The sequence below is a fragment of the Topomyia yanbarensis genome, chromosome 2 (assembly GCF_030247195.1).
Source record: "Topomyia yanbarensis strain Yona2022 chromosome 2, ASM3024719v1, whole genome shotgun sequence".
NCBI lineage: Eukaryota > Metazoa > Arthropoda > Insecta > Diptera > Culicidae > Topomyia > Topomyia yanbarensis.
The window spans coordinates 73,844,504-73,856,027 of NC_080671.1; the positions used below are offsets into that span (position 1 = coordinate 73,844,504).

General features: G+C 36.1%; 2 protein-coding genes across 2 annotated transcripts; one reads left to right on the plus strand and one right to left on the minus strand.

The window, feature by feature from the left end:
* Window positions 1-308: 308 nt before the first annotated feature.
* LOC131678458 (ATP-dependent Clp protease proteolytic subunit, mitochondrial) lies at window positions 309-1,279 on the plus strand. Its single transcript, XM_058958633.1, has 2 exons — window positions 309-490; window positions 542-1,279. The coding sequence occupies exons 1-2, from the start codon at window positions 449-451 to the stop codon at window positions 1,175-1,177; spliced, it is 678 nt and encodes a 225-aa protein (XP_058814616.1). The 5' UTR covers window positions 309-448; the 3' UTR covers window positions 1,178-1,279.
* Window positions 1,280-9,679: 8,400 nt separating this feature from the next.
* On the minus strand, window positions 9,680-10,533 carry LOC131679527 (uncharacterized). The gene is made up of 3 exons (XM_058960268.1): window positions 10,495-10,533; window positions 10,269-10,433; window positions 9,680-10,209 (listed from the first exon to the last, which is right to left on the minus strand). The coding sequence occupies exons 1-3, from the start codon at window positions 10,531-10,533 to the stop codon at window positions 9,877-9,879; spliced, it is 537 nt and encodes a 178-aa protein (XP_058816251.1). The 3' UTR covers window positions 9,680-9,876.
* Window positions 10,534-11,524: the final 991 nt, after the last annotated feature.

Here is an 11,524-nt window from a genome sequence, read left to right on the forward strand (position 1 = left end):
TGAGAAAGCATGTGAGCAATATGTGAACCAGAATGAGAAAGTATGTGAATAGAATGAGAAACGAAAAATAAAAAATGAAAAAGAATATATTTATCCGCATGTCCCGTCCCAGATATGAGTGATAAATGCAATGCCTGCATCACAGTGATCTGGTCCTAGAGCCGGAAGTCTGGCTGAAGTCTGCCAGAATTTCGACCCATTTTACTGGACCAATTTAAAAATATTTTATAGTCCACATCTCGCATTTGAGCCACCCTATCATGATCAACTGTGATTTAAATAGAACTGTCACTCGCTCAAAAGTTCTGAAACGTCATAAGTCATTTTGATTGCAAAATATTCGTTTACACGAGATTACAAAATATTCGTTTACAATTTCGACGATTTTTCGAATTCTATCCCGGGGATTTTGCAGTAGTAACCTTTAAGCATAAATAAAGTTTAAACAATGATGCGAATAAAGACATTGTTCAGCAGTACTCTCCGAGTGGTAAACGATAGAATTTGAAATTGTTCAATTGATTACGGCGATTTATTTCAGCATCGAGCTCTGCACACCACTACCGAGAGGTTAATTAATCTTGTCCCTATTGTAGTGGAACAAACAGGCCGCGGTGAGCGATCGTACGACATATTTTCCCGTTTACTCAAGGAACGCATCATTTGCTTGATGGGTCCCGTTAACGATGACCTTACCTCGCTGATAGTAGCCCAATTACTTTTCCTACAGTCGGAAAATGGCACGAAACCAATTCATATGTATATCAATTCACCGGGTGGAAGTGTAACTGCCGGATTGGCTATTTATGATACTATGCAGTACGTAAAGCCTCCAGTTGCCACATGGTGTGTCGGTCAAGCTTGTTCTATGGGATCCTTGCTGCTAGCAGCTGGTGCTCCTGGTATGCGCCACTCATTGCCGAATTCGCGAATCATGATCCACCAAGTTTCCGGACAAACTCATGGACAGGCAACTGACATTCAGATTCAAGCCGAAGAAATGCTTAGACTCAAAGCGAAGATAACTGAAATATATGCTAAGCACTCGAAAACAGCAGTGGAGGTCCTGTATGCTAAGATGGAACGAGACACCTTCCTTAGTCCTGAGGAAGCACTAGCCCTAGGAATCATAGACGCCGTACTGGAGCATCCTCCTTCGACGGAGGAATCCTCGTGATTTATCGTTTGAAAAAATCGTATATGTAATATAAGATTTTTTAATATGCATATTCTATTCCAACTTAAATCGTAGTAAAAAGTCCACTGGCTTGGTACTAAATCCTTCTTTTTCGTCTCATAGTTACTCGCGTAGACACGCAATATATTTCCTTCTTGATTCTACCTTGATACAACTTGATAGTTACTTGCCAACGATATCCATACAGCGGAAAATTCGTAAAAAATGTTAAGTCAATAGTTGAATTAACAAATTTGTATAACCCTGGATTAATTGGGCAATGAAAATCTGGTTCTATGCTCCTGAAAAATGGTACCAATATTCCCTTCTGATCATTAAGGTAGGAACAGATGCGCGGAACCACTAATTTGTTGAACGTTTCACAAGTTTTCATATCCATAGTGCATCGATTAGTTTGGATGACAATCTGCATAGTAAAGTAGTATCGATTATGTCATTTCGGTAATTTCTCATTCAATACCTCAAATGGTTCCTGAATAGTTTCATTTATGCTGAAATTTCCATAGAAATAGGCCTTGCTGCTGTCAAATGTGTAATTTAATCCACCCGGAAAGTGTACTATATAATTATCGGAATTTGGTGCGACACAGGTGGCCACATATTCAGCACTAAATTCTTTGACAGTCTGCAATGAGATTAAAACAATTAAATGCATAATATAATCTTTCTTCTAGTATACCACACAGAGCCCAGTTTGAGGGTTTAGAAAAGTTAAAATCATAAAAAAGTCGAAATATTTTGGACACATTTGTTAGCAGAGGAACTATACAGTCATTCTGGATTATGAATGACCATGCATTTTATATAGCGATCTATGGATTGGAAGGTACGGATACGATCACGATAATGAAGCTTCGAATAATGTACCATGTCCACAACTAATTAATGATCCCATCGTATCATGGACCGTTGGGTATTAGACATGCTTCGTATTAGTCCAGCTACGTTTGTCTTTATGGGTGGACGTTCGGTATGCTTGTGCAGTTCCAAATTTAAACATAGTTGGGTATGTCGATTGAATATGAACATGTAGTAAAATAGTGCGATGTCTTCTACACTTTCTTGTAGATTTTCTTATTCGATGAGTTTATTTCTATAGCCATAACTTAGCTAATGCAACGCTAGTCTGAGCTGAAGATAAAATTTTTACAAAAGGATTGTAGTACCAAGGTTTTGCTGTAAGATCTTTGACGCGTCGGTTTGTAATAGATTATATTCGCTGAAGTGTCTGTCTTACGCTTAATATGTTAACCCCTAAATGCGCAACGTGGTTTTAAAAATAACTGCGAAAATGATATTGAAATCATAGTAACGTATAAAACCTGTAAGTAAAGTTTTGAAAAAATTATGCTTTCAATCGTTTATATTTTAAATCTAGCACCAATAATACATGATAATGTTCTTCTAAATCTCACGAGCTCAGTTTGAATATTAAATTTCCTCATGCTTAGAGCCTGCAGCCCCCGTTTCGAACTTAATCATTTATTTTATTTTCTTTACTTGTGTATAAACGTATAAACTAATCTAACATACATCCTTATTCTTGTTTACGACGAATGCTGTATTCGTTCCTTAATGATTAAAAACTTAAAGCTCACGAACAACACCAATGAATCTACAAATTCATTGAACTGCGATCAAATGAATCGTATCCGTATCCCGATGATATCGCGCCTATATGAACCTGTACCAAAGTGACCAGATGTTTTCAGAACAAAAGCGGGACGTGCTCAGGAAACCTATTAAAGATTTACGTTTCAAGACTAGTTGCTTAGCTTGTGTAAGACTGGGAAACTTTTCTTGGGGATTTATAACCTGGTTCATATTGGAAGTCGAAAATAGCACCGTGACAATCAGAATAGATTGGCTCAGTTTGCACATTCCCCCACTTATATGAATGTTTTTCACAATCTGCCATATGGTTATTTTGGAATAAAAATAGGCATTTGAGTGAGACATTTATTACACATGTCATTGTTGGATCATTCATTAGTTTGCAGAACTCACGGGAAGCACCCAATTAGAGATAATTATAGATAATCAACAAAACAAATAAAATTAAAAAAAATTAAAGTTATCAAATTCATTAAATGGGTAATATGAATCAAATCAATAACATAAATAAATTAATTAGTTCAGTTCAAATGAAAACTGAACAATATTAAAAAATTACAAAACTATTAGAATAAATTAAATTATTTCAAACTAACAAATTGGATGGAATCAATAAAAAGAATGATTGAAGAAAATTTATAAAATGAAGAGTGCATTAATTATATATGAACTGGAAAAAATAGGAAAATAAAATGGATGAAATAAATGAAAATTAATAAAACAACCAAATGAATAATATGAATGAAACTATCTCCACAGACTAACAGACATAACACTATGAGGAAATTCCCTCAAAAAACATCGATCCGACAATTTTCCCAGAACACTAGCTCCAGCTTTAATTCACGGTCACAAACACTCACTTGCTGGTGGGTTACCCCTCAGATTTCTTGAGCGTTTTTTCAAAACGTCATATCTGCAATGAGTTACTCTCTTTGTTTACTTTCTCTTCTGTTAATAATTCGGTCATTTTAACATTTAACACCGTCTTTCGATCTGTACTGTAAAATAAGTGAAAAGTGCTATAGTAGAGCCGTAAAAATCGAAAGAGAAAGTAAACAAAGAGAGTAACTCATTGCAGATATGATGTTTTGAAAAAACGCTCAAGATTTGTTCTTATATCAGTGGTGCCATAATTGCAAATGTGGCCACAGTCCCAACTACAACTATATTTGAAATGTCCGTTAACTCGGGCGAAGCATTGTTTTCGAGTGTTATGTCAGTTAGTCTGTGCTATCTCTTTCATGCCCAACTTTTTTTCCAGTGCATATTTCCAATAACGTTATCCCTTAAAAGTGTGGGAGTAAAGAAACACGAAAAATCTGTTTTGATTAAGATAGGTGCTTCTCTAGCAGTGCTAGAATCTGCTCAATTTTTACCTTTCAATGTTCAGTACCTACACATCTCCTATAAAATTTTTAATAGCTCAATTGGGCAAAAAAGGTAGTCGAAGACAGTTAAAATTGATAAGATTCATCAGTTTTAAAAGATATTTTAAGACTAGGAAGGTATATCAAAATACAGTAAAGACCCGTTTTTATCAGCTCCTTGCTGAATTTTAGGCTGATAAGACGGGGCCCTTCACAAATTCGGAACAAATATGTTTCTTTCTTTTTAATAAACCGAGGCTCTTAACATATTGTTTGGGTCCTAGATATAGCCTCATAACCCTTTCTGATTATTTAGTTTAAATTTTCCTTAAGGGGATCTGACAGTGCAAAATTCAGAATTAAATTAAAAATTTTAATTTTTGCATATTTCGGATCTCTAAGATAAGAAAAATATGCTCAAGAAAGGATTTACTCGAATTCAACTTGGTTCGTCTGCTAGAGCTCATTTAACTACTAACAATCAATCATCAATAAGGCTCACAAAATAGGGTCAAAAAGCTAACGAAAACCGGGATAGACAAAATCGGGGGCTGATAAAATCGAAGGCTGATAAAATCGGGTCTTCACTGTATAATTTTTCACCGATATCTGAAAATTTTTCTGGCAGCACTGCTCTAGTGGAATTCAATCGGAACAATTTCAATAACTTCAGTTCAAGGGATAATTCTTGTAGTTGTTGCCGCCCTCTAAGAACGGTTGGTTTCAAAATCGTCCAATGACGGACGTTCGTTGGACCAATTTGGACAACGTCCAAATAACCGTTCAACGAACGTCCATCATTGGACCCGTGTTGAACGATTTTGAAACAAATTTTTGGACGTCTCAGTGGGCGCTCTAATAATAGTAGCTACAGGAAATGAGGAAATCTTATTGACTAATCTATGTGGAGTGGTGTTAGTGCGAGATTGAGGTTAAATCGGGTAGTTTTTTTGCCAAATGAGGTTAAATCAGATGGCGAATTGAAAACATAGCGTTATATGTATGTTGTCTATACACATTGCAACTGTGTTGGTGTCCTAGACGTCAAATAAGTCAATGCTAACCCCAAAGTTATAGAAAACGTTGATGTGTATAAACAACATGGGCATGTAGAGGTTGATAAAATCTATGAAATAAATAGAAGAAATAATATAAGCAAAATTAAAAAATGATCAAATGAACAAAAAGAAAAAAAAACAAAAGGTTTAAAATGAAAAAAAATAAACGATATTAATAAGGTTATAAAATAAAAAGATTAAAATAAAAAATAAAATAAAAAGATTAAATTGTGTTCAATTAATAATCTGGATGAAATGAATGAAATGAATCGCTGGAAAAATTGATCAGATTATTAAAATGAAAGTGAATAAAATGCACCAACAGGAAAAAATGAATAAAATGCATAAGATGAAAACGGCATATAAAACAATTCAAATGAATGATACGAATGAAACGCATGAAATGAATAGACTGATCAGAATTAATCCAAAGAGTAAAACGAATTAACAAAATGAAAAAAAATAATGCTGAATGAAAAAATGATTAAAATGGAATAATCATATATTTCAAATGAGTCAAATATTTAAAATGAATAAAATAAACAAAACAAAATAAAATCCATGAAATGAATAAACTGAGAAAAAACTACCTGGAATGAAACTTGGAAAAAAATAAATAAAACGAATTGTACGTATTTGAGAACCATTGTTTCAGAAAGTTGTAAACTGTTTGTGAAAATCCTTTCATTTGGAAAATAGCTAATTAATACACAATGCACTTTCCATTCTTTTATGTTTTCACCTTTTCTTTTTCGTTCTGCTTTTCTTGATGGTGTAGTTACAGAGTATTTGGTGTTTCTACTTTACTGATTGGCCTTAATTAGACATCAGGAAACTTGAATTTTCAATTTGTTTTGAAATGTAACCAAAACGACATCCATGTGTCTTTTTGGTCAAATTTGTGGAAAAAAAGATTTTTATTCAGAATAGAATTTTCAGGTCTAGTATTTAAACGCGTACTTGGGAATAGTAAACTGAGATAAGGTCACATGTGCTTTCAAACCTCTCAAACAAAGAGCTACATAGAGAATACGATTCATGTATAGTACTACTTCAAGCAGCCAAAATCTCGGATGTTATTAGTGAACTTTCAAGCTGCTTAAGCTTTAATGTAACTTGAAAACTGCTGAAGCCGCTTTTAGAACACGAAACGTATCTTAAAATTACTTAAAAAGAGAAGCTTATGCATCTCCCTTATACGAACTACTGGTTGCTTGGGACCTGTATATCGTATTCATTTGCATCGAAGTAAATAGAAGAGAGCGTGAAGTATTTAGGCATTGTTTGCGATTATATTATTGTTGATAGTATAAAAACCTGTTTTAATCCACCTAGAGGTGCAATTGTGCCTTTCTCATTTCTCCAAACTATGATTTAATAGCTGGTTCGTACAATATAACATTATGGAAATGTCTTTCATTCTTATTGCACTTGGTAAGTATATATAAGAGCACTTTTTTGCATTCATCGCGGTATCGGTTTAAATCAGAGTTTTCTATGTGATCGCACTCCCTAACCCGTAACTCCGGAGCTGGAAGTCAGATGGAGATGGAATTTAATATCAATTTCCGGGGACGCAACACCTTTCATTTGAGACTAAGTTGATCAAATCGGTCTAGCCATTTTCGAGAAACCAATATAACCGTTATTCTGAATTTGGATACTTCAGGATCCGTCGATGGTGGCCAGTATGGCCAAAGAGACTTTGAATGACTGTTGGGGACCTAGATCAACAAATTCAACAGTTGTGTTTATATTTTGGAAAAAAATCACCTCGCCAATTCATCGCAGAATTCGTTAGAATCGGGATTTGCTGCGTGATCGTACGTATCACCCTGTAATTCAGGAACCAGAACTCGGATCCACACAAAATTCAACAGCAGCTGATGGACCTTTCACTTAAATTAAGTTTGTCAAAATCGGTTCAGAAAATTCCGAGAGACCGATGTGGACAAATCAACAAATTTTGTTTTGTAACCATACTCTTCAACTCGTAATCCGGAACAAGATGTCGGTTGAAAATGAAATTCAATAGCAACCTATGGGAATATTATACCTTTCATTTGAATCTTAGTTTGTAAAAATCGGTTCAGCCATCTCCGAGAAACCGATGTGTACATTTTGTTAACAAATCCGCACATACACACACATACATACATACATACATACATACATACATACATACATACATACATACATACATACATACATACATACATACATACATACACACATACATACACACATATATTTTGCGATCTCGGCGAACTGAGTCGAATGTTATATGGCCTCGGTTAAAAAGTCGGTTTTTGGAGCAATTGCATAACCTTTCTATATAAGAAAGGCAAAAGAATAATATTTAATTAGCTTAATAAGCATGAGTTCAATGTTATCTTCATGTGATTATAATTTGGAAAGGTTGGTGGAATGGGTTTGAACGTGTAGGGAATGGGGGGTTAGTTGAGTGGGAGTGAAGGATGCGTCAGAAATTCTTCATCTTATTTCGGTATACGGGGTGGATGAAGGAAATGCGGGCGTGAGGGTGGTCCAAGAGGAGAGGAGTGATGAAGGAGGGAGGTGTAAGGGCAAGGCGGGGGGCGGGGTTGGGGCGGCGACGCAATACTCAACTGCATACTTTGCCTTCCATTTGAGACTTGGTTTGAGAAAATCGGTTCAGTCATCACCGATGAACCGATGTGACTTTAATTTTGGAATATGCCCGGAATTCCAGACTTCCGGAATCGTCGATAGTGGACAATATATTCAAAGAATGTTTGACTGGCAATCAGTGATCTAGATCTGCGATTAGAAGTAATTTGGTGACCATTTCAATAGTTTTTACCCTCTGAGGTATTACGATTGTACCGATTTATATGGGAAATTTCAGTGTATCCTTACTAACACCCCTGTAACTCCGGAAGCAAGAGTCAGAACCGAATGAAATTCAGCAGCAGTCAATGGCATTACTGTATCTTTCATTTGAAATCAAGTTTGTAAAAATCGGTAGAAAATTCGTTGTGGAATGGGTGTGACATTAGCTTAGGAACTTGGCGGGTTCCCCGGGGGCGTCATGAACCGTCATAGGTGGCCAATGTTCAAAGCTGCTTTGATTGATCATTAGTGCTCCAGACCCGCAAACTAGAGTAATGTTACATCAATTTTAATATGTTTTACACCATTTGAACATCATGGTGGTACCAGTTTATATGGGAATTTGCTGTGTGACCGCACTCTTCAACCCGTAACTCCGGAAGTCGGATCAACTAAAAATTCAATAGCAGCTTATGGGAGCGTTATACCTTTCAGATGAAACTAAGTTTGCGAAAATCGGTTCAGCCATCTCTGAGAAAATTGTGTGAGTTTAAATGACACACACACATACACACACAGACATTTTCCGATCTCGACGAACTGATCCGAAGGGTGTATGACACTCGGCCCTCGGTTAAAAAGCCGATTTTTACAGTGATTGCATCTAGCCTTTCTTTATATGAGAAAGGCAAAACTGTGCATTCAGACGATTACAATGTAGTTTCTTTTCAATCATCCTTATAGCTTACGAATCGGAATTCTCGTTCCGGAGATGTGGGTTTATGTGCCCATACAAACCAATACAATGACAAACGCATGATTCAAACTATCAGTAAAAGTATTTAAATGCTTCGAAAAGCAAATGGCCATTGAAAGTGTTCCTGGGCATATAAACTGCTTTTGAGACATGAACGTTCTTGAAATTACAAGTCTTATTTTTTGCAAATTAATCACATTGATTATGAAAAAGTATTGTATTGTATATTTATTGGTACTTCAACCTGGTTGGTCATTCGCCCTGATCACGAAAAAGGTACCTTGGGGAATTCAGTACAAATCAGTGTCATTTGTTGCTACACAATAATGTGTATGGCAAAAATGTAGTCAGATCAACTATCTTTCCAATGCAAAAACTCTGATTGTAATCTTCACTAATTTAATGTAGAATACGGAGTTGTCGTGGACTATCCGACTATATCACGACAAAAATGGGAGTTAATTAGCTCACGAAACAAATATTGGTACCGAGAGAAATTCCAATACCAGGGAACTCTCAGTCGGAGTAGAGTTGTTCACCGCCAGATAATATCTGAGTAGATCTCGATAATGCTGGGACCTAAATTCCTCAAGGAAGTGGGTATCGGTGTCAGGAGAAATTCATAATAAGGCTGGGAGCTGAATGGCTCGTGGAATCAGTAAGCTGAGTAGATCAGTATAAGAGACACGGCCCTCCGGGTCTCGGAAAGTTTCCAAAATTTGAGCGAATCCTATACGTGTCTTTTGTAGGAAATGTAAAACCAAAAAAGACTAGCCTGAATTGTTCTTGCAATAGGTAAAGGCTGGGACGGTACTCGCGGATACGAACTGACAGCGGTTTTGGTAGCAATTTGGCTCTGTTTCGGGGTCACGCAAAAATGACATTAAAGGTTTTTGTTTCTAGCCGGTTTTCCTATTTGAGTAAATGGTAATGCTAGATTTTGGCAGCAGTTTTTATTTGCTATTTTGTGTCATTCTTTACATAAATATATAAGCCTAGTACATATTGCCTAATGCTGAATGCAAAGTGTTTATGGTATTTCATTTTCAACACTCGGTCCTGTAATATCTAGTTCTTTTTTACCCATATCATAGAAGCTTGCGCATTCATGCAGTATACTTCCTTATTGATTTTACCTTTTAAAAAGAGCTTGATATTAGCTTGCCAACGATATCCTTCCAGTGGGAAATTTGTAAAAAACGTCAAGTCTATAATGGAATTTTTGAAGAAGTACACTCCTGGCTGGATTGGACAGTGAAATTTCGGCTCAAAACTCTTGAAAAAAGATGCAAAAATCCCCTTATCGTCATTGATGTAGGAACAGATGCGAGTAAGTGTTAATTTATTGAACGTTTCACAGGTTTTCATATCCAAAGTGCACCGATTTGTAGTGAGCACTAGCTGGAAAATGTAACAACTGAATTTATTTTATATTAATTTGATCTTTTGTGATTCCATACCTCAAGTGGTTCCTGAATTGTCTCTTTGACAGTGAAATTGCCATAGAAGTAAGCCTTACTTCTGCCGAATGTGTAATTCAATCCACCGGGAAAGTGTATGAGATAAGCATCGGAATTCGGTGCGATGCACGTAGCAGCCTTTTCAGCATTTAATTGTTTGACGCGCTGGAAATTATATAAACCATCAAGATATTGGTCATGATGCACTATCCCCATAATAGCTTACCGCACATTGTCCGATATTTCTGTATAACATAATTAGCATTATGGTGAAGCAAATGGCTTTCCCGGACATATTCAATACAAAGTCGCGAGCCCATGAGCTATACGACTAGCCCACATTTTGTGTACGCGCTACCTTTTTTTATATGGATTGAAAGTTGGTGAAGCGATGATGATAATGAAACATTTAAATTAATGCTAGCAGCTTGAACCAGTTATCAATTGTATAAAGTCATGGGTTATTAGCTAACATCAAATGGTTGGTGGTGTAATTTCCACAAAACACGCTCGTGGAGATTCCAGGTTTCTTTATAATTGTTGCGAGCATACTCTTAGTTTCAGGCAATGAATTCTCATTGTCATTCATTGTTTAGTAACGTACTAAAACATTTAGCACTAGTTAAATTTCGATTCAACTGCGCAAATGACGAAATAGTTATAACTACCACAGATAACAGCCATACATGTTTGAAACAAATAAATATTATATATTTGTAAACATTTGAACTAATACTCGTTTAAACATTAGTGTCGACATACCATTACATCCCAAACGATGTAGACCAATTTAAAATATCTGTACACATATTTTTTGAAGAACGTGATACTAATAAACTAGTATTAAAACCTCTGTTTCATTTTGAAGTAGAATAATTCTAACGTTTCAATACAGGGGCCCGTTTCTAAATTATCAGCCGAAATTTTACCCGATTTTTTGAACGTGAATATCTGTCGTTGTACTGAATGTAAAATTAGTACAACCATTCGTCGTCAAATGAATTGCGACACGGATAAGGCATGGTCCAGAAGAAAAATTCAACAGCTTGCGTTTTGACACCGTAGCAGCTGAAGCATGACTGTAGTTGTTCGTCAAACGTGGATCGCTCGTTGGTCAGCCAGAGCCGTAAAACAACCTAAGAAAGTCAATCAAGTATGTGAAGCTACAAATGAATGCCCGGTGTATCCGTTTGAATCATTCGTCGCTGCATGCCAAACCAGCAACATCATGACTATAACGTTCGAACAGTACAATA

Coding starts and splice junctions, on each gene's coding strand:
- LOC131678458 (XM_058958633.1), top strand. CDS start 449: ATGATGCGAATAAAGACATTGTTCAGCAGTACTCTCCGAGTG. Junction 491..541: donor TCAGCAGTACTCTCCGAGTG/GTAAACGATAGA, acceptor GATTTATTTCAG/CATCGAGCTCTGCACACCAC.
- LOC131679527 (XM_058960268.1), bottom strand. CDS start 10,533: ATGCTAATTATGTTATACAGAAATATCGGACAATGTGCG. Junction 10,434..10,494: donor GAAATATCGGACAATGTGCG/GTAAGCTATTAT, acceptor TATAATTTCCAG/CGCGTCAAACAATTAAATGC. Junction 10,210..10,268: donor CAATTCAGGAACCACTTGAG/GTATGGAATCAC, acceptor TACATTTTCCAG/CTAGTGCTCACTACAAATCG.